Raw genomic sequence first — 22,699 nt, forward strand, 5'->3', positions numbered from 1 at the left:
ATGGCGCCGACCGCACTCAGAGAGTCCCCTCCTCCTCCCGCGCCGGCCGTCACAAAGGCCGCCGCCGGCCAGGCGCTCGAGGACATGTCCGACGCCATCGACGACGTCAACACCATCAAGTACGACTCGGCCTCGCAGTTCGACACGGCCAAGGACAAGACCACGTTCCGCCAGTACGAGACGGCGTGCGACCGCGTCAAGAACTTTTACCGGGAGCAGCACGCCAAGCAGACCGTCGCGTACAACCTGGCGGCCCGGGGCCGGTTCCACGCGGCGTCGCGGGCGCGCCCCGAGATGACCATCTGGGAGGCCATGGAGAAGCTCAACACGCTCATCGACGAGTCGGACCCGGACACGTCCCTCTCGCAGATCGAGCACCTGCTGCAGTCCGCCGAGGCCATCCGCCGCGACGGCAAGCCGCGCTGGATGCAGGTCACGGGCCTCATCCACGACCTCGGCAAGCTCATGCTCTTCTTTGACGAGCTCGGCACCCAGGGCCAGTGGGACGTGGTCGGCGACACCTTTCCCGTCGGCTGCGCCTTTGACCCCCGCATCGTGCTGGCCGCGTCCACCTTTGCCGCCAACCCGGACAGCCGCGACCCCGTCTACGCCACCCCGCTCGGCGTCTACGCTCCCGGCTGCGGCCTCGACAACGTCATGCTGAGCTGGGGCCACGACGAGTACCTCTACCACGTCGTCCGCGACCAGTCCACCCTGCCCGACGAGGCCCTCGCCATGATCCGCTACCACTCCTTCTACCCGTGGCACCGCGAGGGCGCCTACCGCCACCTCATGTGCCCCAAGGACTGGGACATGCTCAAGGCCGTCCAGGCCTTCAACCCCTACGACCTCTACAGCAAGAGCGACGACGTGCCCAGCGTCGAGGAGCTCAAGCCCTACTACATGGAGCTGATTGACGAGTTCTTCCCGCAGAAAGTGCTCAAGTGGTAACCCGGCTTCTCTCTTCTTCCTTTTGAAACAGGCCCGCAACACACCGAAAGTAACGAGTTTTTGAATGTATCTGCAAAGTTTTACGAGTTTGGATTCGCAAGGATGGGCTGCCTTTGGGACCAGTCCGGAGTTCGCTGCATGCACGAGTTAGTTCACATCAAGAAAGACCTGGGTAGCCGAACCGCTGGGGTTAGATTTGCATTCGCCGAGAACGGCATGGCGTTTGGGACAGCATTTGCAATAGAGAAAATCAATTAATGTAAAAAAAAATAATAAACCAACTCCGTGAATGCCAGCATAGAATACATGACTACTGGGCCATTGGCGTTGACAGCAGCGCGCCAGCATGCCGCAGCATACTCGCCGTCTTGGCCATGACGTCCTTGGCCGCCGCCCAGTCCTCGACCTCAATCAGATCGCGGATGGCGGGAAACAGGGCCTCGTCGTTGGTCGACAGCAGCGGCGGGCCAAAGACGACATGTTTGAATTGTGTGCGGTTGGGAATCTAGACCAGTTAGCATGACAGGGTACATGACCATGAGGAGAGCGAGACGGGAACAAAAAAAAGAGAGAAAGGAATAAAGAAAGGAAAAGAAAAGAAAGAAAAGAAAAACAGGAAAAAGAGAGAAACTTACCCCGCCGCCAAAATCCGGATCTAGAAGCGCCGTCTCAAACTGCGACATCTTGTCATTGTACGCGATGCGCGCCGCGCCGTACTCGTTCGACTCCCACCCGTTGCTCGCCAGCACTGCCGAGTCCCACTCCAGCTCCCACTGGCCAAACTTGTCCGCATTGTGCTGGATCATGCTCGCGGCGTCCTTGAGCTCCTGGAACGACAGCTTGTCGCGCGCGCCCGCGCGGTTGTTGGTCCAGTTCTCGAGGTTGTCCAGCCACGACCGCAGCTTGTCGCCGTAGCGCTTCGTGTCGAACGGCAGGATGGCGCGGTCCGAGAGGTCCAGCAGGAGCAGGCCCACGACCTGCCCGAGCGCGCCGTGGTACAGGAAGCCCCGGTCAATGACCCGGTCCACCAGGTCAAACGTGTCGTAGCTCGACCGGTACGGGTACGCCTCCCCCGAGAAGCCGAGGTGGATGGAGCTCGTGCCGGCAATGTCCTGGAACGGAATGTAGTCGCTGGGGTCGGCGCCGGTGCTCAGGTCCAGCAGCTGTGAGTTTTCGCGCGCCCACAGCGTCTTGAGCGTCTCGTTGGATATGGGGTCGACGACGCGGCTCAGAGCGTGCATCAGCGCCCTCTCGAGGAGTGGCGACCCGGCGGCTGTAAATGTCGTGCCCGTCACGGCGTCGCTGAGATCGATATAGGCGTAGGCATCCTGCTTGAGTCGGTCAAGGTTCTTTTCCACAAATTCCGTCGACCCAATCAAATTATACTCTGCGGCATCCCACGACATGAATTCGATGCTGCGCAACGGCTTCCAACCCCGGTCAACGAGATCGCCAAAAATTCGGGCCAGCTCAATCATGACGGCGGTGCCTGTATGCGGGTTGCTGGCGCCGAATCCCATCGAGTCGCGGTGGTTGCCGATGAGGATTGACTTGGACGCCGTCTCCATGCCCTCGATCCGCCCATACACGTTCCAGATCTTTTGCTTTTCCACCTCGTCCTGCTCGTTTTGCAGACGCACAGTGGGAGAGCCCGAGTCACCCGTCCACCACTCCACGTCGGGCACCCCGCCGACCCAGTCAGGGTGCGCTTGCTGTCCGTGGCCTTTGAGGCTCTGCAGCAGCGGTTGCGCATCTCGCCAGGCCAGCGGCAGGCTGGGTATCTGGACCAGTCCGACAGCGTCGCTGACCTTGACGCGGGGCGACTGCTCTTCGCTTTCCCACTGGGGGGTGAGCACGTCTCCGAGGATCCAGTTCATCAGGCTGACGGAGTCGCCATGCACACCATCGGTAGGCATAAACCTACCCTGAGGAGCGACATCACCCAGAGGAAAGCCGTCGTCCTTGGGGTCATTGTATACGAGGGCGCCGACAAAGCCATGCATCTCGGCCAGCTTCACCTTCAGGGCAGTGCTCCTTTCGGTGCCTCCATTCCGCACCAGCGCAATGGCTCCCTCCATCTTGAGCCCGTCGCTTTTCAACTTTTCATAGTCTGCTTTCGAGCCGTAGTTTACGTAAATCAACGGGCCCCGCACGTCACCCGACTTGGAGTGGGCGTGGAATGCGTAGGTCTGGCGGCCGGCCGTCTCGTGGTGGCGCTCTTCCTCGTCCAGCTTGGCCGTCCATGTGGCCGTGCCGCTTTCGTCCAAGAGCTGCACGTTGCGGCCGTCTTGGCGTGGGTAGTTTATATATACAAAATATTCCTCCATGGCCACACGGTCGAGACCGGCCTTGCTGAACATGGCATACATGTCGCGGGCGGCGGCGTAGTCGCCCTCGGTGCCGGCGACATGGGCGTAGCTGGAGAAGTGCTGGACCGAGGCCCGCATGCGCATGGGCTCGACACGCTGCTGCAGGAAGTTGCGCAGGTCTTCTGCGTTGAAGCGCATGCCGCTCGTGAGTGGCGAGTTGAGGCCGGAAAAGAGGCCGCTGGTGAACAGGAACCAGAAGAAGCCGAGAATGATGAAGAGAGCGAGTATGCGCGCAAAAGTCAGGACCAGGAACATGCTGTTGACCTGGGGTATTTGAAAGTTTTGAAAGTTGAATCGGGGTCCGGAGCTGGCTGGCGGCTCTTCTGTATCGGTTTGTGTCTGGGCCTCGGCGTCAGCCGGTCGCGAGGGAAGCTGGATGCGCAGACGCGGTAATCTCGGTCGCCAGGACCACTTCCAGGAGGGAATCCGCAATCGCTTGCGCCACGTCGAGCTCAGGGAGCGATCGGGCTCCTCCATGTCCATCTCCTCGATCTCGCGGCGCACCTGCTCCGCCTCCGATGCGTCGTCGTCGCTGAGCAGACCATCGTCGTCGGACTCGTCGTCGGTCTCGACCGTCGGCGGGCGGTATCCGGTCCTGCGGGAGGACTCGCCATTGCCGGGCTGCCGCAGCAGCGACTGCTGCTCCGTCTGTGTGGCGCCGCGCTGGTCAGCGGCATCGCGAGCGGGCGGCACCCATCGACTGCCGCCGGCGAGGGCTTCATCGTAAGTCGGCGGCGTGGGATCGTAGAAGGGCACCTTTTCCGATGGCATGTTCGGTGCGCAAGGCCATCTATAGTGTGTTCGGGAATGCGGCGGCGGCCAAGTTGCGTGACAGGTGTCAGGTCTCCGGTCGGGAGCGCTTTTGAAACGGCTATGCAAAAGGAAATGGGCAAGGAGCTGTCGAAAAGAAAAGAAACAAAGAAAACGGGTACAATGAAAGTCAAGACAGGGTACAGAATTAAAGGGATAGATAGAAAAAAATGATGCACCGCCCGACGTTGTAGGATGGCCGTTGTCTACGCTTGGATGGCTTGGTCGTGAAGCTGGCTCAGCCCCAACTTTAGTGGCCCCTGAGAGCCGCGTGGACTGACTGGCACTGTCGCGCCAAGGCGCAGCTCAATGCAACCATTGGACGCTCGCATAACTGGGCAGAAACTTGTGTGAATTTACAATGCGGGATATCTGAGATAATTACAATGCAGGATATCTGAGGCGGACTGGCATCTGCAGATATGATTAATCGTACATCTAACTCGGATACAACACCACCCCTTCGTATTGCCTGCTTCGGATATTCTCCAGCGTCTGATTAAAATGCTTTTTGCTCGTCTCAACCGAGGCAGACTCTTGCTGGTTTCCGGCCAGGTTTGAGTGTATCAGCTCGATGAGACCGTTGAGATATTTCGTAGTGACCTGGTTTTGTCAGTACGCGCACGGTGGAAATGGGAGAGAGAGTACAAGCAGATGCACACATACCGACTCGTTTTGCTGGTCAAAGTAGTAAACGTAGCGGTCTAGAATTTCGACAAACAACTCAATCGACGTCGCTGTCTCCATGCACGAGTCTGCCACGCGCAGAGCTCGCTGCAAGCACTCGAGTACACGCTTGCCGTCCCGGTACAGCTGCTTGGTCAGCATCATCTACATCAACACATGCTGGACAACTTACATCAGATTCCTCCGTTTCCTTGTTGGCCGGAATGATATTAGCCCACCACAGATGGCTGGCCAAGTAAACGGCGCGGCACTGGTCTGGCTTGCGCAGCAGCTTGCTACCATGCTGAGCACACTTGGTAATGAGAGTATCGTAGTTCTCCTTGCCAAAGTTGCGCGTCTGGTGTAGCGACGACGCAATGACGCACACGGCTTGAAACTGTGCCTTGGAGTCGGAAACAGCTTCTTCGTAGACTGTAAATGCTTGCGCATAAAACTCATAAGCGGCCTCCTCGAAGCCCGTCATATCTGCAGCCTGACCCGCAGCGCAGAACAACCGCAGGGCCATCTCCGATGCACCAGATCCATTGACCCGTGTATACATGGTGCTTAGCGCTGAATGCATGAATTTGAATAGAGCGTTGCTTTGCGTTTCCCAGTTATCGTCCAAGCCTTCTCTCGCCTTCAACTTGCGAGTGAGTCGTAGGCCAGCTGTGATGAGTGGAGGTGTTGTTGTGCGAATGCGATCACCACCATCCGCGAAGGCCTTCCTCGTCATTTGAAGCAGCTTGAATTGTGTGTCATTGTCTTCAGCCTGCAACAGATGCACCATTCTTGCTAGCCATCCTTGCTCCTGCATGGTCTCGTCCGTCTCCACAGGACGACGTTGAGTGGCGGGATAGCCTTGTGCAGCCTGGTTACCCTCTTTGATGAGGACAGACATAATTTCTAGTACATTCTCGAGCTGTTCCGTCTTGATTACCTTGGTCTGAGTCTTGAGGAGGGTGCGAATGATATTTCCGGCGACGGCGCGACGGGTAGGATAAGATTGGGCTTGGAACAGTGGTACATATGTCGGCAGCGATAGGGCAGTGAATATCGAGACGTAGCGGTCCAGTGGCGCTTGCAAGAGAGCCAGCAGGCTTTGCTGTGCAGGGACAGAGTGCAGATCGGCATTGTTCATGTTCTCCTTGGTCTTGGTGGCAGCGTAGGCGAGGATTTGGTCGACGAAGTCGAGTCGGTCAGGGTAATTATTCAGGGCAAGGTTTTGCAGCGAAACGAGTAAAGCGATGGTATCTGGAATGGGCAGATGTTGTGCTTCGACGAGATTTTTGACCTGAGCAAAGAACACTTCGTACAGCTGCACGCCACCACCAGCGACCTTTGATCCTTCGGCAGATGGCTCCTCGGCCGTCTCGGACACAAGTGTCTCGGCGTCAGCGTCGCCATTCGTATCCTTGTCCTGGGATTGTTCGCCTTCGCCTCGATTCTCGCCATCGGCTTCGGTGTCGTCGGTGCCCTTGGTATCCTTCAGCTTGGCCTTTTCCAGCAGCTTCGCGAGGGCCTCGTCCTCGCGACTCCCTTGCTCGGGCGACTTCTCGGCCGAGGTCTCGCGCTCGGCAAACTCGGACAACCTGTCCATAAGGCCAATAACAATGGACTTGACATTAACGTGCGGGTTGAGGCGGGAAACGGCGCCGAGAAACTTGTCGAGTGTGTGCAGGTGGTATTCATCGGGGAAGACTTGAGTGATGACCTCTAAGAGGTATTCCTGAGCCAACACATCGCGACACTGCACAACCTGTTCCAGCAGCGGGCCGAGAATTGTCGACTGGTAGGTCTCGAGATCAACCAATTGGCTGAGGCGCACGATGTTGCTGCCCACAAGAAGCTGCAGCTCCTTCCGCTCCCGGATGCGCTGATCTCTTTCTCTGGAATGCCCCTGGTGCTGCAGACGAACCCAAAGCTTGTTCATCTCGACAAAGTTGGTGAGGATAAAGTTTATAGAATCGCCGAGGTTGCCTTCCGGGCCATCGCTATCGGTAGTGGGAAGGTAATCCCTAGCCTGCCCTGACAGATAGTATCGGAGGAAGAGGCCGCGTATGGGGTGCTGGACGCCGCGGCTCATGTCCATCATATCTTTCATGAGCTCCTTGACCGGCGCATCCGCGATGCCCATGTAGGCGGTGCCGACCGTGACCATGAGGTAGAGGCGGGGGATTATGTTGCCAGCGTACTGCACAAGCTCATAGAGATCGGCGAGGTGATTGACCGGGTGGTTCTCGCGGAGGTGTACTGACAGGTAGCGCAAAGCATCAAAGACAGCCATGTAAAGCTCGTAGTACTGTTTGGGGCCGAGGCTGCTAGTTCGCAGTTCCGAGACGAGAGTCGAGCTAAGAGGTCAGTTGGGGACTTGCTACGGTGAACAAATAATACGTACCAGCATTTCAGCGCATCCATAAGCTTGCCGGGCGTGTCGAGACATTTTCGCATAAGCGAGGTCTGCTGTCGAACGGCGACCAGGGCATCCTCCAGGAGGCGCGCCTGGTCTTCGGGGGGTGCAGGTGTTGTCATGGCGGTCCCGTGCTAGACACCAGGTTGTATTGACCAGGCTGTAAGAAGCAGTATCGGAATAGCACCGTATCGACGCAATGCAGAGATCTGGGTGCAGGATGGTGATGGTACGGAGCTGGCTGGCTCGTTTGGAGCCTCCACAGGGAACGGGTGGGACGGTGACGCGCAGGCAATCACGTGTACCAGTATAGCTCTACAACATGAACTGAACGACACCGCAGTAGACTATTTGCTATTCGAAAGAAACATTGTCTGGTAAATTTAGCGATATACTTTGGCGACATAAATGTTGGCAAGTTCGCTTGCGGGCTTGCGCACTGCATTTCCTCAACCCGCATTGTCGTCGCATAAACTGGTCTCTAGCTCGAACTGGCCAACACAACACCTTGACTTCAATTGAGGCTGATTGTAGGAGCAACAGCTCGTAAGCTTAACATTAAAATCAACTACTTTCCCCGCGGCTATTCGAAGTCTGAGACCAGCTGTTCACTCGGTCATCAGTGCCAGCACCCAAATCACGGTTTCCCCATCATTGGCAAACAGCATTGGGGCGACCCGTATCTTTCAGCAACAGCAGCGTTCAGTCTCTAAAAGCAAACCATGTTTATTCCAACAGGTGATCTAGAAATCAGGGCTATATCAGCATCATAAGGTATGTGCGTTGTCAGTGGCGGTCGCCGCTAGAACAGCCATCAGATGGGGCTTAGCCTCAACGGCCACGTATATTGCTTTTACAACACCATGGCATTTCAAATTCGCTCGGCGACGGTTGTAGACACCGACTTCATCATCGGCGCTTTTGACTCGGTCATTCCTGTGCTTATCGCGGCCGGCAACGTCGGCCAGTGGGGGACGGAGCTCTTTTCCGAAAAGGACGGCTTTTTGGATTCGACGCGGGATGACCTGCTGCAGTCGGAGCGCTTTCGCATGACGGGCCAAGGCGAACGCATCCGTATCTTCGTCGCCGGGGCCAATGACTCCCGGGATCTGGTCGCGTTCATTACCGTCCGAGAGGGCCATTTTTCGCAGCACATATCTTCCCTCGGCGCCCTAAAGCCATACGTGGACGAAGCAGAGAGCTTGCGGGGTGGTTATACCTACATTGATGTGCTGATAGCAGACCAGCGCGTTGAGCAAAGCGCGCGCAGAGGGGCGGGCGCTGCGTTGATAGAGCACGTCAAGCGCCATACACGGAAGAATGGAGCGCGAGACGTATACGTTGACTGCTGGTCCGGCGGCGATGGAAAGCTAGTACAGTAAGGATACGTTACAACCTCGTGTGCAGTGGCTGACTACGTAGATATTATCACGGCATCGGGTTCAAGTCGATTGCGCCGCTGGAGTTCAAAAAGAAGGATGGCAGTACCTGGACCGGGACACTGATGCACATGCAGCTCGGTGCGTAACTGTTAATGTTGGAATGGCGCTAATAGGTCGACCAATATTCATCATGTAAATCTTGATTATGCTATCATGTTGTATATGTCACTCTCACTTGTCCGCGTTAAAATCGGCCACGGACACCAGACGGCCAACCACCTCGTACTTTTCGCTGAAGCGGGCCTCCCAGCCCTCGAGAGCCTCAATCTGCTCAGCATCGAGATCCTGCAGCGGATCCAGCGGACCGTCGAGGTCCTTGGTGAGCATGTCCTCGTCGAAGCTGTGGCTCGCGAGGCCGCGGCTGGCGTCGCGGCCGGCAAAGTTGGCGTAGGGACCCCCGGGGCCGTAAAAGTTGCGACCGCTGGAGACGTCAAAGACCCTTCCACGGACGGCCATGAAGACGGGGTTGCCGTTCTCGCCGTTGAGGGGCAGCAGGGTGCGCGGGGTGTAGGTGCGGAAGACGACGGGCGGCGGGGGCTTCGGGATGTCGTGCTTGGCGGGGGCGCGGAAGAGGGCGTATACGGCGTAGAGGACGGCGGAGACGAGAATGATGTTGAGGGGGGTGAAGAGGGAGTCACTGGAGAGGTTGGATGTCAGCAGAGAGCAGGGCGGGTGCGGAAACGCGGAAACGAGCGCGCACCTGGCTGGCGCCTTGGCCGCCTCCTCGGTCATCCGCTGCTGGACGTAGTCCATTGCGGGAGTGTTGATGCAGAAGTGGCTGTGCTGAGGTGGTGTTGATGAAGGGGGGAGGATGGAGTCGGCGTTGCGTGGTCGCAGAGATGCCAGGTTGTCGTAGAGGTGGAAGCTGCTGGAAGCTGAGCCGGTTCAGCCGGTGATGTCAGATTGGCGCATATTTAGTACCGATGGAGGCGGGCTGAGAGGTTGAAGGATGTAGGAAAACGGCAAACGAAGCTACACTTAGTAGCATAGAGGAAATTCGTTCGACAATTTTTTTCCCGTCTCCCTCCTTCTCTCTCCCTTTCGCTTTTTTTTCCCTCCAGGCATTCTCTTTGTCTGTCTTGTGTTTCTGTTGAATGCTCTCAAGTAAAGTGCGGTGACCAGCAACGTAAGTTCTAAGTAGTATCGAGAGAACATGATTCATAACATTTAGTTTTCCTTTTCTCCTTTTCGCCCTTTTTCCCCTTGGCCCCTTGACCCCTTTGGCCCGTTTTTTGACTGTGTAATTCTCCCGTCTATTTTGTTAAATGCTCTCAAGCCAAGTGGTGTAAATGGCATACCAACGGAGCGCCGTAGGTGACATCGAAATACAATATTGATTGTATATTATTTGCCCCTTTCTTCCTCTTCCTTTTTGCAGTCCTTAGTTTGTATCATCTTTTCCCTCGCCCTTGTTTCCCAAGCCGCTGTTGGGCCGGGCGCATGAGCGATCCTGTCGGGACGGTGCTTGGCGATCCAACCGCCCGTATTCTCGCCGACCGATCTGCAGACCCAGGCAAGCAGATGCAACTCGAGAACTGCACAGCAGTTGGGACACGAGTCACGATAGTCAGGAGAGCAAACAATATCCCTTGATACTACTTACAGGCCGTCGACAATTGGCCACAGGCGACGGTGTGTAGTTATTTCCCAGCACAACTAGCTACGCACTAGCAGGTCTGGTGACAGTCTGCTGGGGTCGCTGTGGGCATCTAGATGCTCTTGGAACGAGGTGACCGGTCAGGGTCTCCCGGGACACCGGGCCTGAAGTGACAGATGCCAATAGGATTATTTGGAGATTAATGTTTCTTGAATTCAACATGTATGCAGGGAGCTGGGGCGCACATGTTGGACCGAGTCAAAGGAGACGAATGGTAGGTATCTCAGGTATTAGTTAGTAGATTTGTACCTGGTGTGACTAGCAAGGGAAAAGAGGCAGTCGAGTAGTACAAGGAAAGGTAACAGAAGAAAAACTTAACAGGACAGAAAAGGTGTAAAATAAGAAAAAAATAGAAAAGGAAAAGGGAAATGGAGAGTAAAAAGAAAACATGTATTGTATTGCTTTTTTTTTTTCTTTAAAAAATGTGCCAATACTCAAGCTCCAGTAGCCAGGTTCACCTACACTCCCCACTGTACTTAGCAGGTATGAGACTTGAGTAAGGTATGTAGGTACTAAGTTAGGTAGGTAGTACCTTAATAGTATTTGCTTGCCTACTTGCTGCTGCCTACCAGCAGGTAACCTTAGTAGGTACCTACCTACTAATAACCTAGCAGCCTAAGTAGGTACTAAACTACCTAATTACCTACTACTTAACCTTCTAACCTACTTTGGCTGCTTAGGTACAACCCCCCCTAACAGGCGGTCAGTCACCAAGCCAAAGCCCTGCTAGCTTCAGCCTTCCTAGCTGCGGCATCCATTATCCTAGCCCGTTTGCTCATCCCAGAGGGCCCGCCAAGTATTTACGACTCGTAAACCTCTCCAGCTTAAACCTCTTCTCTCTTCATCGTCTCCCTCGTCTCCATTGTCCAATTTTCATCACTCAATCTCCCCCCCCCTCGTCATGGCTTCGCATTGACGCCTGTACTCCCTCAGTTTGCTGTCTCTGGTGCGTCCGAACCTCTGCCCGCCCCCCCTCCCCTGGAAGTCACTCCTGCAATGCACCTTGATATCCCGGGGCTGACCTACCGGTACCTTACTTGCTGGTCTCCAGCAAACTAAGTAAGTAGGCAGTCTTTCATCCATCACCGTCATCACCACAAAAAGCCAGACGCCCGCCGTGACAAATATTTTCTTGTGCATTGTCACACCCGTCGCATTACACACGACGCCACCGCGAGACACGCCCACAACCTCGTCGCTCGCCGCTCCGCCTCGTCGACATTGGCCCGGCGCTGCAGCTGGCAGGGGCCCGTTCCTGGGTGTACTAAGTATCCGTACGCCTGCCTGATTGCGCTTGCCTCCTTGTCAATGAATGAAGAACGGCCTGTCGCTACCCGCTGGTAACCTCGTCACTCGCTTGACTCACCAACGAGCACTCCTTCTTCGCTCGAGGCAAGACACCTGCTTCTCAGGTGACGAAATCCTCCGTCTTCATTGATGCGCGGCTCACCCGACACACGCTCCGTTGTTCGTCCCTTGATAACTCAACTTGGTCTGCTTTCCTCCTCTCCGTCGGATTCTCAACCGCCAGTCTTCGACCAACAACCGTCATGGACGTAACCATCGCCACCGTCTCCTCTCTCGCAACCTTCTGCTACCTCTATCCGGCAATCATCTTCGTCTTTTCTGCCATTGCTCACGTTGTCGCCACTTGCACCCTCCGGGACTTGAAAAACGAAGACAGGCCACTTCGACCCAGCAAGCGCTTCATTGTCACCTCGTATGCTTTGTTTCTAGCCACATATGCCGCGCAGCTGGTCCTTCTCTGCACTCATGCCATTCTCATCCACGCTTGGACTGTTGATGAACATGTCATCATCAGTCGCCTGTCATGCTTTCTTGTCTTTGGCATCCAGCTGAGTCGCATTCTTGACTCTGACCGTCCCTTGCCCGTCCCGGTCTGGGGCTCCGTTGCACTGGCTTTGGCCTTTGAAGTCGCCATCACACTTTGGTCGACGCTTTCTTCTACTACCAAGCTTTCGGGCATTTTTGTCATTGCCGATTTTATCTTGAGCCTCTTGCGCTGCACCGTCTTTGCCGTGCTAGGTTCTGCCGCCATCTTGGGCTGGTGGACTGCGTCAGAGCCAAGCCCTGAAGCCGAATCACTTCTACCCAAGGATGATCAGCCCAATGGCTACGGAACGCAATCTGGAAATGAGGCTGAGTACAGCTGGGAAAGACGACAGCGTGAAGCTCGTGAGGTTATGGAGAAGCGCCTCAAGCAAAATGGTAACTGGTTTCAATACGTCAAGGGGTTCATGGTGAGAACTCGGCTCCTAATTCCCGTCCATACCTAGCTAACCTGTCAGATTTTATTTCCATATGTGTGGCCGGTCGGACACAAGGCTCTACAAATGCGAGCCTTTGCTGTCGTTCTCTGTCTTTTCGTGTCCAACGCACTGCATCTGCTGATCCCTCGCCAGACTGGCATCATCATGGATAGCCTGAGTGGCACCAACGACGTCAGCCCTTGGATTGCTGTTTTGACGTATGCCGTGCTGCGTCTGGCCTCGTCCGAATGCGGCATTGAGCTCATTCGGCAGTGGCTCTGGATTCCAGTCAAGTACTTTTCCCATGATGCGCTCACCCGTGCTGCCTACTCTCACATGATGAATCTCTCTGCCGATTTCCACGACTCCAAGAGCTCTTCCGACATGCTCATGGCCATTCATGGCGGCAGCGCCGTCTCCAACGCCGTCGAGAGCATCTTTCTCCAGGCCACCCCCATGCTAGTCGACATGATGGTGGCCGTCGTCTACCTCTCCGTCACGTTTGGGCCTTACGAAGGACTCATCACCATGGCCACGGCCACGATTTTCCTGCACTGCGCTAGCCGTCTTGTGGCCAAGTCCAAGTCGGTCAACCGAAACAGAGTCAACGCCCTATACCAGGAGCACTACGTCCGCCACTCTGGTCTCCTAGGTTGGCAGACTGTTTCGGCATTCAACCAGATTGGCTACGAAGATAATCGACACGCTAATGCCGTGGCAAACCGTTGGCTTAGGGAGCAGCAGTACGTGTTGAGCTGGCATATTTCGACGGCGTTTCAGACGATTGTGCTCTCCTCTGGACTTTTAGCATCTGCCTTTCTCGCCGTCTACCGCATCCAGAACGGGCAAGCTACCTCTGGTCAATTTGCCATGCTGCTCATGTACTGGGCTCAGCTGACCTCGCCGTTGCAATTTTTTGCCAAGCTAGGCAAGAGCATGAGCGACGACTTTATTGATGCCGAGCGTCTTCTCGACATCATGAACACTAAACCTAGCGTCGAGAACAAGAAGAATGCTCGCCCTCTTAAGTTTCTCTCTGGCAAGGTCGAGTTTGACCAGGTTTGCTTCAGTTACGATGAACAAAAAGGCGTCATCAAGGACGTCAATTTGGACATTCCCGGCGGTCAGACCGTGGCTTTTGTTGGTGCCACGGGAGCCGGTAAATCCACGTTGCTCCGCTTGCTTGACCGCTTCTATGACGTGACAGGCGGCGCGATTCGTATCGATGGGCAAGATATTCGCGATGTTGATCTTTTCAGCCTCCGCGACCGCATCGGCATTGTTCCTCAGAACCCCATTCTCTTTGACGACACCATCATCAACAATGTCCGATATGGCAGAATCACAGCCACTGATGAAGAGGTGTACGACGCTTGCAGAGCTGCTTGCATCCATGATAAGATCGTGGGCTTTACCCATGGATACCAGACGCGTGTCGGAGAGCGTGGTGTAAAGCTATCCGGAGGAGAGCTTCAGCGCGTTGCAATTGCACGTGCCATTCTACGCAAGCCCGATATCGTGCTGCTCGATGAGGCGACCAGTGCGGTAGACACCGACACGGAGCAGCAGATTCAGCTCTCATTTAGACGTCTTTGCCAAGGCCGCACTACGTTTATCGTTGCTCATCGTCTGTCGACCATTATGAATGCTGACCGCATTGTGGTGATTGAGCACGGTGAGGTGATTGAGAGTGGAAGTCATGACGAGCTGATTGGCTCTGGCGGACGGTATGCGGACCTGTGGTCAAAGCAAGTTTTTGTACAACCCAAGGGTCCACCTGTCAACATTACAAAGGCTTTGGATGAACAAAAAGATTCGAAAGCTGCTTTTTCCGAGCAGGAAAGTACCCAGGTTTCACGTACTGTTAGTGACAGTGGAGACGAAACGCCCTTGTCTGAGCAAGACTCCGGCGACGCCGTCCATCAAGCCACCCCAAGAGTCACACGCGACCTGGCAACAAGAGACTCCATCGACAGCGATGCTATGAGCAAAGCTTCAAGGCTTAACCCGGTGGCTCCTGAATTCACGCCTCGCACTGCTACCCCGAAGATGGTCGCCAAGACGAGCGACTACGACAAACTGAGCTCGTCGGCCGAAAGGGCAAGGCTGTGGGCTGACGAGGTTGCCGCCGCCAAAGCAGATGAAGGGCAGCCGGAGCATGAGATGCCCAGGCCTAGCACCGAGGTCGAAGATGACTCAAAGGACTCTAGCGCTTAGAATTTGCCAGAGGAGCGAACAGATTCGGTTGGAAAGATGCCAGACGTCCAATACAAGCACCCTCGCTACTCACGACGCATCCAGTCAAAGAGTGATCCACCACATGCGGATCTTGAGCTGGCCAATCCTGTGCCAGTCGATCCCACGGTCTCAAATGTATGTTTGTCAATGTCGAGATGTCCAATAATGCGCAAGCTAACTTGAACAGAAGCGCAGGGTTTCTGCTCCCCACGCGAATCACACCTCCCTTCCCAAACCAAAAACAGCACCCAAAGTGGACACTCCCAGTCGGGCCCCGTCAGGGCCTTTGCCTGAAGTAAAGGAAGACACAGAATCAAAGACAGAACTTGCAGGAGCAGAACATAGAAATGATGAAAACGAGCCACCAGCACATGTCGGAGACGGCAAGGCTACTGGAACACTCCCTAATACCCGTGGCTCTCGTCGAGGACGGGGGTGGCTCCGTGGACGCCGCGGCCGCGGCCCATCGGGCGGTCTGCGAACAACATCATCTTCAATCGGCACAAATTGAATCATTGCTCATGTGTATATATATATAGCGGCGGACTGGCTTCATTGTATTATTTACTACATTCGTCGGCATGCAAAGAGGGTATCCAGCATTTACAACATTTCATTCATTGAGGATGTTGTTACAGAGCTGCATTGGAATTTCAGCATGGATTTGCATTCATGGGAGAGTTACCTTGGAATGGTATACTTGTGCATTATTTACTCATAGATTATGGTAGATGACTTGTTAATGCACTCGATTGTATCACTAGAGTACAGGAACACTGCGCATCACTCCGTTGGGGATGTATCGGATGACGGCGAATAGAATGAGACAGGGCAGTGCATCGTGTGTGCGGGCGTGTTGGATGACTCTGAATGCAGATGAATGTATCATTGAATCGTTTCTAGGTTCCATTATCGCCCTGCGCCAGGACCACCGGCGCCACCAGGGGGAGCACCACCGCCCATCATGTTGCGGGCCCTAGTTTGATATCAAGTTAGTGATGCTAGTTTTACTCATACGTCTGTGTGTGTGTGTGTGTGTGTGTGTGTGCACCTCGTCTCTCTCCTTGGTCGCACGAGGAGGGACAAAAAACAAAACTTACATCTCGGCAATGTTGGGGTCGCTCATGAGGCTGTTGAGGTCGGGCATGCCGCCGCCCGAGCCAAACTGGTTGGCCATGTCGCGGATGCGCGGGTTGCTCATGAGGTTGCTCATCATGTCGGGGTTGCTCATGAGGTTCTGGGCCATGCTGGCAAACATGGGGTTGCTCATGATGGCGCTGAGATCGGGCATGCCTCCGCCCGCGCCGCCTGCGCCTCCCGCACCACCGGCACCACCGGCGCCGCCAAACATGTTGGCGAGGCTGGCAAAGTCGGGCATGCCGCCGGCACCGGCGCCGGCACCACCGCGCGCGGCGACGTCGTCCTCGCCAGCCTCGCCGCCGCCCGTCTCCTCGACGCGGCGCTTGGCCGTCTCGTAGCCCTTCTTCATGGCGTCAGAGCCGCCGTTCCCTTCATACTCGATGCCCTTGGCGTAGGCCTCCATGGCGCCCCGGGCGTCGCCGAGGGCGAAGCGGGCGAGGCCGAGGCGCGACCAGGCTTTCGTGTAGGCCGGGTCGAGGGCGACGGCGGCCTCGGCGTCGAGGCGGGCGCTGGCGTGGTCCTTGGCGGCCGAGTGCGCGGCGGCGCGGTTGCTCAGGAAGACGGCGTTGCGTGGGTGCAGCGCCAGAGCCTGCGTGTAGAGGTCGATGGCGGTGGCGTAGTCCTTTTGCGCCATGGCGGCGTTGCCCTGGCTCTTGAGGCCGTCGGCCTCGCGCTTCTTGTCTTCAGAAATATTGTCGTCCTCACCAGCAGCAGCAGCGGGAGACGCAGCGGTAGCGGCGGCGGCGGCAGTAGCGGCGGCAGTAGCGGCAGCAGTCGCGGCAGCAGGGTTGTTGCGCGACTTGGCGACCTCGTAGACGGAGTAGATTTGCAGCAGGTTCTGCGCGCCAATGGCGCCGGCAACGGCCGCCTTGTCCGTCGGGTCGACCTTGAAGGACTCGGCGATGCAGTTGATGGCCACGTCGATCGAGTCCTTGTCGTCGGCGGTCAGCGTGCCGTCCGTGGACGAGGTGGCGAGGAACTCGCAAATGGCGAGGGCCAGCTTCTGCTTGGATGTGGGAGCGGCCTAGAAGCGGCAACCGGAAAAGAACATTGTCAGTAAAGAAGCTAATGTCTATAACAAAGAAAAGAATCCCATGGCCTCGAAACTGCAGCCGCCCCCTCTCCGCGCGTTGGGGGGGGGGGAAGAGGTGGGTGATTTGTTTGGCGGGGTGTCTTTTCCTTTTTTTGAGAGGAAAGGAGGGGGGAGAGCAGAAGGGGGAATCGAATGGGTTGTACGAAGCTTGAGAATCAGGAGAGGAGGACGCTATTACCATTTTTGACTGATTTTCTGAGTCGACGGGGAGGGGCAGACGACGAGTTTAATGAGAGATCAAAAGGGCGAGACGCAAAGGAACCCCCCGTTTCGGCGGTGATGATATGGGTTGGCGGGTGCGGGAAAGCAACAGGGTCGGAGGAGGGCAAAAAAAGGTGGGCTGTCGTTTTCTGCCGACGCCCCGCGGTGAAGGAAAGGTAGGTAGGTGCCTACGTACTTAGGCTGTGTGCCTGGCCCTGCATGGGGGGGGTCTTGCTGGCTTACTGAGTATCAGGTAGCTACCTTGGCTAACCACACGTATATCAGCTACTCAACAAAAAGGTATGGATCGTGGTTGTATGTGAAGAAGAAAAGGGCGTATATATTTAAAAGAAAAAAGTAGAATCATTTCTGTTAGTGAAAGCAAAATCTAGACTCCCAATCCATGCATTTTTATACACAAGCGAAGAGAACACCACCTCCCCTCCCTCCCTCCCCCTTCACACACACACACACACACACACACCGCTCACTTCTTTTGCCGTCTCGGGCGGTCCACGTTCTTGACTCGACGGTTCGAGAGTGCCGCTACCTTGCGCGTCTTGGTGTATATGCGGAGGGCGTCGCGCAGCACTATGAAGAGGCACCCGCCGACCAGGCTGCGACCCCATTGCTGCTGAAAGAGGCCGGGCCGGCCTGCGCCGCCGGAGCCGGAGCCGGGGCGCGTCCACGGGTTGCGCAGCGGCGCGGCCGTCCACTGCTTGGGCAGGACGAGGCGCAGCGCCTCGCCCGCGGCAAACGAAACGCCCGGCAGGATGAGCGCCGTCACGATGGCGTTGGACACGCTAGAGAGGATCGCGCCGAGGCCCATTCGTCGCACGGGGGCGGGCGGTGCTTCGTGGTTCGGGGCTTGGGCATCGGCGGCGGCATCGGCGGCGGCATCCGCAGGCGGTTGCGCTCGGGGTACGACCGGAGCGGGAGCAGCTTCCTCGGCGGCGACATCGCCGGCATCATGGGCTTCACCTGCTTCGACAGCGTCACCGACTGGGGCTACAACAAATGCATCATCTGGAGCATTGCCATCGTTGCGCGCTTCACCGCCTGCCTCATCCATTTCCATCTCCTCGACAATTACCTCGAGCATGAGAGCCTCGTCGCCCTCACCATCGCCTTCGTCCTCGCCGTTGGGCTCATCGGCGCGAATGTCAATCTGGAACCCGTCGCCCCGGGGGTGGTCATCTGCCTCGTCCTGCTCGAGCGCATCGATAAGCGTCTGCAGGATGCCGACTATACCACCCTGTGCATGGGCAGCGTTGCGCGCTGCGTTTGGGTTCTGGTTACCATTGTCGTTGTTGTTGTTGTTGTTGTCATTATTATTATTGGCAGGCTCTGGTCGGGGCTGGACAGGCGGCAGCCCGAGAAGCTGGCGGTTCATCTTGGTCTCGTAAGGGAGGACAAGCTCCTTGTAGAGATTGTAGTAAACGGAACGAATGTAGGGAAAGACGGCCATGGCGAGCTGGGGTGATGGTGGCCAGGTAAAGAACTGCTCGTCGTGCAAGACGTGGTAGATGCCGTACTGCGGTTGTTAGGATCAAAGCAACGGCGCCACCCATGCATTGGAGATGGACTCACAAAAGATGCCGTAGGCAGAAAAACCTTGTTGCTCCAGCCGGGAAACAAGTGTCCCAGGAGCAGGGCCGGGGCGACATTCATCAGGACCAAGGCGTTGGCGATGCGTTCGCGCGCAAAGGCCAGGGGTGCGGTCCGCCTGCCATCAATCATCATTTCCGGGCCCATGACGAAGCGCATCATTGCGTCCTTGCCAGAAAAGGTCCAGAGGGCCATGGCGCCGTACATTTGCATGCTGAACTGGACGCCCATGGACAGGGCGGTGAAGAGGACGAGGGGGCTCGCCTTGGTGAAGCGCCTGGCGATGAGGTCGGTCGCCGCGACGACGGGGTCCCACGCGCCCTCCATCTCGACGGCCGACTTGCAGACGGGGCACTTGAGCGGGCGGTTGGAGCGCTCGCAGTCTGTCACCCACGACAGCATGCAGTCCTGGTGCGCCTCGAGCGTGCAGGGGCACGGGTCGACCCAGGAGCCCGGGGGGTCGCAGGGGTCCTCGTCGGTCAGGCAGATGAAGCAGCGGCGCGGCGTGTCCGGGGCGCGGGGAGCCGTGATGACCTCCATGGCGGCTGGCGGAAGGTTCGGGCTCGGCTCTGCGGGCGCGTCTCTGTTGTCTGCTGGGTCCATCAATTGTCTGTTTTGATGGCTTTGGTTGTTGGAGGGAGCAGCGATGCGGCTATTGCATGTCGATTGCAGGGCGGGGGGGGGGGGGCTGAGGGCGGGGGGGAAGTTGGTGGTTGGCAGTCGGGCGATTAAACGCGGACAGTCAGGCAGCCAGGAGAGAGACAAGGCCAGACAGAGAGACTACGAGTTCGAAAATGCGCGAACGAGAAAACGAGTTGAAGTGAAAGCGGGTCGCACAGAGGTGATGAGACGAACAAGGCGAAGAGGACAGGTACTTGAGGTTTGTGTTGCCAGGCCGGGCGTGATGCAAGCCGACGGCGACGACAAATTGTTGAGAAGTGCGTTCTGGGTTCAGGCCGAGGCAAACGAGCGTTGAGAGGAGCGCGGCGCTGATGTCACCATCAGCGGTTATCGACCGGCTGCGGAGCTGGCCAATAGGAGCTGTCCGCTGCTGGGTTCGCACTAGAGGTGGTGTTCTATGATGGAAGAAAATGTATACCAGAAATCTTGAAGACTTTGAAAACTCGAAAGAGTGAAACAGAAATAAATGATGAATGAGGAAAATTGAATTAAATAACAAAAAACAAGGATATTTGGTGCAAGGGTCGGGGTAGAACTACATCTCTTGGTACGCAAGCAAAGATGTGTGAACCTGACATGGGTCAGAACTGATGAAGCTACCAGATGGATGAAAGGTAAGCATTGTGTTTTCCCTGTACATGTAGAAACTTGACAAAGGACCATTCTCTATCATGGCATCGGCTGGTTCGTTCACCAGCCACCTTGGTCAATCAGCCCTTCAGAGCTGATGCAGCTACTAGATGGATGAGAGGTATCAGAACTACCCTGCAAGTGTAGAAACTCAACAACGAAGACATTGTCACCATGACACTCACGGATCCATTCGCCAAGCGCCTTGGCCAGCCAGTCATGGCCCAGAAGGCAGGCGGGAAGACGCAAGGAGGCTACATCACGAGAGTGTGGCTGTTGGCAGACCTTTTTTTCTTCTTTCTCTTTTCTCAAGAAATCATCGTCAATGTTATAAAGAAAAGCATCGTCAAGACGAAGTCACACCCTCTTGGCAATGAATCCAACCCCTCAGAGGAAAACACAACCGCCACAGGACCCCCCTCATATACCAACTGCAACACGGCCATACGAGCACCGATCAAGTCAATCGACCAAGACCAGCCATCTCGCGGACCTGTACGACTTTGGGTCCAAGGAAGCCATATTTGTGTATTTTTGCTCGTGGCGTCTGCATGTGCACGAGGGGGCACCGCCACCACCAGCACCACATGCACACACATCACAACATGCTCAACGTTGCTCAATAACACCACTCAGACCACTCATCACGTTATGGGTTCATGCCAAGTTGCGACGTGGGGATTCCCTACAGAACCAGCTCCGTCTTTCCTCCTCAAAGGAGAAATTGGAAAAAAAAAAAAAGTTCAAGCTCATCAGACCGGGCACCAGCGGCTGCTCCCGTTTCCCAAATCCCCCGTCCCCCCCCCTTCGTGAAGGCCGCGGTAGTATGAGCAAGTTAGCACCCGGATGGCCAGCCCATTCCCGCCCCAGAAACGCAGGCCCGCGCACTGCAACCTCTTATAAAGCACCGCAAACCTCCTCATACTGCCCCAGCCCCTCAACCACACCCCCCCTTGCCATACACACGCACATACACACACCCTTGTCATGTTGTCATTGCTGTATAAATAGCGATCGTGCATCAATGAAGAGAGACCTGGCGTTGCGTTTTGGGCGGCCATGCGGCTACTGAATGGGCTTGCAGCTGAGTGCTGGCGACAACTTTGAATAATACACACCACCACCACCACCACGACGATCGCCTCGGCCCCCGCTCCCACGACGAAGACGACCACCCACTACGTTGCGCTGCCGTCATGTTGACAAAGACGGCGACCGCCGCCGACCTCGTCCGGCATGTCCTCCTGGGCCTCGAGACGTGCATTGTCGTCTTGGCGATGCTTCACTCTGCCCACGCGGCGCTGACCGCGGGACGCCTCCAGTCGCTGCAGTGCTCCGTGAGTGGTCACTGCGAGGACGACGAACAGCGTCGAGGCGACGAGGCAATGAGGTACGGAATAAAACTACCTACCTGCCTACCTACCTACCTGCCTACCTACCTACCCACCTACGCGTCTATCCACTCCCCCCTTCTGCCTTTCATGTAGACACCTATAAATCGACCGGTCCTTTACTAACATTGCTTTGGGGCGGCGGCGGCGTGTGTAGTCTAGTCAGCTCCGGCCTGGCACTCGCCATCCTCTCGAGCGTCGTGCTCCTCGCGCGGCTCGCGCTCCTGCAACTGCGCCACTTCCCGCGGTCCGTCGGCCTGCTCTACGACGTGCTGATGGGTGTCCTCTGGGCCCTGGGGCTGGCGCAGCTCGTGCTGCTCGCGCCGCGCGCGACGACGATGCGGAATCTTAGCAGCGACAGCGACAGCGACAGCGGCGGCGGGAACAGCGTCGTCGTTGACGCGGGCGACGGCGGCCGGGTTGTCATCTTGGAGACGTGCTGGCGCGTGCGCGGGGTCGCCCTGGCCGCCGCGGCCGTGGCCTTGCACACCGGCCGCATGCTGCTGGAGCTGGCGCTCGTCTGCCTCGTCAGGCGGCGCACCGCCCGGGCGGCGCCCCCGCCGTCCGGGTTCCCGTACTACCGGCCGATCGAGCAGGACGATGAGTGGGAGGCGGAAAAGGGCCATTGGTCGGCGCCGCCGCAGGCGTACAGTCCTGTACTGGCATTCTTTCCTGACGACTAGTTTACCTGACGACTAGATAGCCAAGCACACAGAGAGAGCGACCGGGGGCTGCCTGGAGGAGAAGAGAGAGAAAGAGTCATGGGTAGGGAAGATGGGGGGAGGGGAGGGACGCGTTTGGGGGCCGCAGGTCACACAGCGTCTGCATGATGCATATGCTCTGTGTGTCTGAGTGTGGCTGTCTTGGAAAAGCGCTCAACCTCCTACGAATCTCCTGTTCCCCGCCTCTTGCATAGACACGAAAGAATCCCGATCTGACTCTGGGAGAGACATGGCATGTGAAACGAGACTTGGGGCTCTTTTTTTTCTCTTTTTTTTTCTTTTATTCTTTTTGCATGGCATTTCCGGGTCTACAATACGGTGGTTTAGGTTGGGATATGACATTTCAGATTTGCACTCGACTGATTCATCAATGAAATTCATGTTTGTTTGTTTCAACCAGGTTATATTATAAAGCCGTCT

At 56.4% G+C, this 22,699-nt stretch overlaps 8 protein-coding genes across 8 annotated transcripts; 4 read left to right on the plus strand and 4 right to left on the minus strand.

The window, feature by feature from the left end:
- On the plus strand, positions 1–951 carry V2A60_004021 (inositol oxygenase; the record flags this gene model as incomplete). Its single annotated transcript, XM_083255345.1, has 1 exon — positions 1–951. The coding sequence occupies one exon, from the start codon at positions 1–3 to the stop codon at positions 949–951; it is 951 nt and encodes a 316-aa protein (XP_083111471.1).
- Positions 952–1,261: 310 nt separating this feature from the next.
- On the minus strand, positions 1,262–4,091 carry V2A60_004022 (uncharacterized protein; the record flags this gene model as incomplete). Its single annotated transcript, XM_083255346.1, has 2 exons — positions 1,262–1,456; positions 1,587–4,091. The coding sequence occupies 2 exons, from the start codon at positions 4,089–4,091 to the stop codon at positions 1,262–1,264; spliced, it is 2,700 nt and encodes an 899-aa protein (XP_083111472.1).
- Positions 4,092–4,568: 477 nt separating this feature from the next.
- On the minus strand, positions 4,569–7,328 carry V2A60_004023 (retromer subunit VPS35; the record flags this gene model as incomplete). Its single annotated transcript, XM_083255347.1, has 4 exons — positions 4,569–4,733; positions 4,797–4,943; positions 4,990–7,147; positions 7,195–7,328. The coding sequence occupies 4 exons, from the start codon at positions 7,326–7,328 to the stop codon at positions 4,569–4,571; spliced, it is 2,604 nt and encodes an 867-aa protein (XP_083111473.1).
- A 741-nt stretch (positions 7,329–8,069) lies between these two features.
- Positions 8,070–8,734, plus strand: V2A60_004024 (uncharacterized protein; the record flags this gene model as incomplete). The annotated part of the gene is made up of 2 exons (XM_083255348.1): positions 8,070–8,584; positions 8,629–8,734. The coding sequence occupies 2 exons, from the start codon at positions 8,070–8,072 to the stop codon at positions 8,732–8,734; spliced, it is 621 nt and encodes a 206-aa protein (XP_083111474.1).
- Positions 8,735–8,819: 85 nt separating this feature from the next.
- V2A60_004025 (cytochrome b5-like heme/steroid binding domain-containing protein) lies at positions 8,820–9,401 on the minus strand (the record flags this gene model as incomplete). The annotated part of the gene is made up of 2 exons (XM_083255349.1): positions 8,820–9,285; positions 9,349–9,401. The coding sequence occupies 2 exons, from the start codon at positions 9,399–9,401 to the stop codon at positions 8,820–8,822; spliced, it is 519 nt and encodes a 172-aa protein (XP_083111475.1).
- Positions 9,402–11,855: 2,454 nt separating this feature from the next.
- V2A60_004026 (ABC transporter ATP-binding protein) lies at positions 11,856–14,792 on the plus strand (the record flags this gene model as incomplete). The annotated part of the gene is made up of 2 exons (XM_083255350.1): positions 11,856–12,566; positions 12,615–14,792. 2 exons carry the CDS (start codon positions 11,856–11,858, stop codon positions 14,790–14,792), a joined length of 2,889 nt encoding a protein of 962 aa, XP_083111476.1.
- Positions 14,793–15,722: 930 nt separating this feature from the next.
- On the minus strand, positions 15,723–19,395 carry V2A60_004027 (uncharacterized protein; the record flags this gene model as incomplete). Its single annotated transcript, XM_083255351.1, has 4 exons — positions 15,723–15,789; positions 15,914–16,977; positions 17,798–18,781; positions 18,838–19,395. The coding sequence occupies 4 exons, from the start codon at positions 19,393–19,395 to the stop codon at positions 15,723–15,725; spliced, it is 2,673 nt and encodes an 890-aa protein (XP_083111477.1).
- A 1,967-nt stretch (positions 19,396–21,362) lies between these two features.
- On the plus strand, positions 21,363–22,240 carry V2A60_004028 (uncharacterized protein; the record flags this gene model as incomplete). The annotated part of the gene is made up of 2 exons (XM_083255352.1): positions 21,363–21,556; positions 21,715–22,240. The coding sequence occupies 2 exons, from the start codon at positions 21,363–21,365 to the stop codon at positions 22,238–22,240; spliced, it is 720 nt and encodes a 239-aa protein (XP_083111478.1).
- Positions 22,241–22,699: the final 459 nt, after the last annotated feature.

Source organism: Cordyceps javanica, chromosome 2 (assembly GCF_051103115.1).
Source record: "Cordyceps javanica chromosome 2, complete sequence".
Taxonomy (NCBI): Eukaryota; Fungi; Ascomycota; class Sordariomycetes; order Hypocreales; family Cordycipitaceae; genus Cordyceps; species Cordyceps javanica.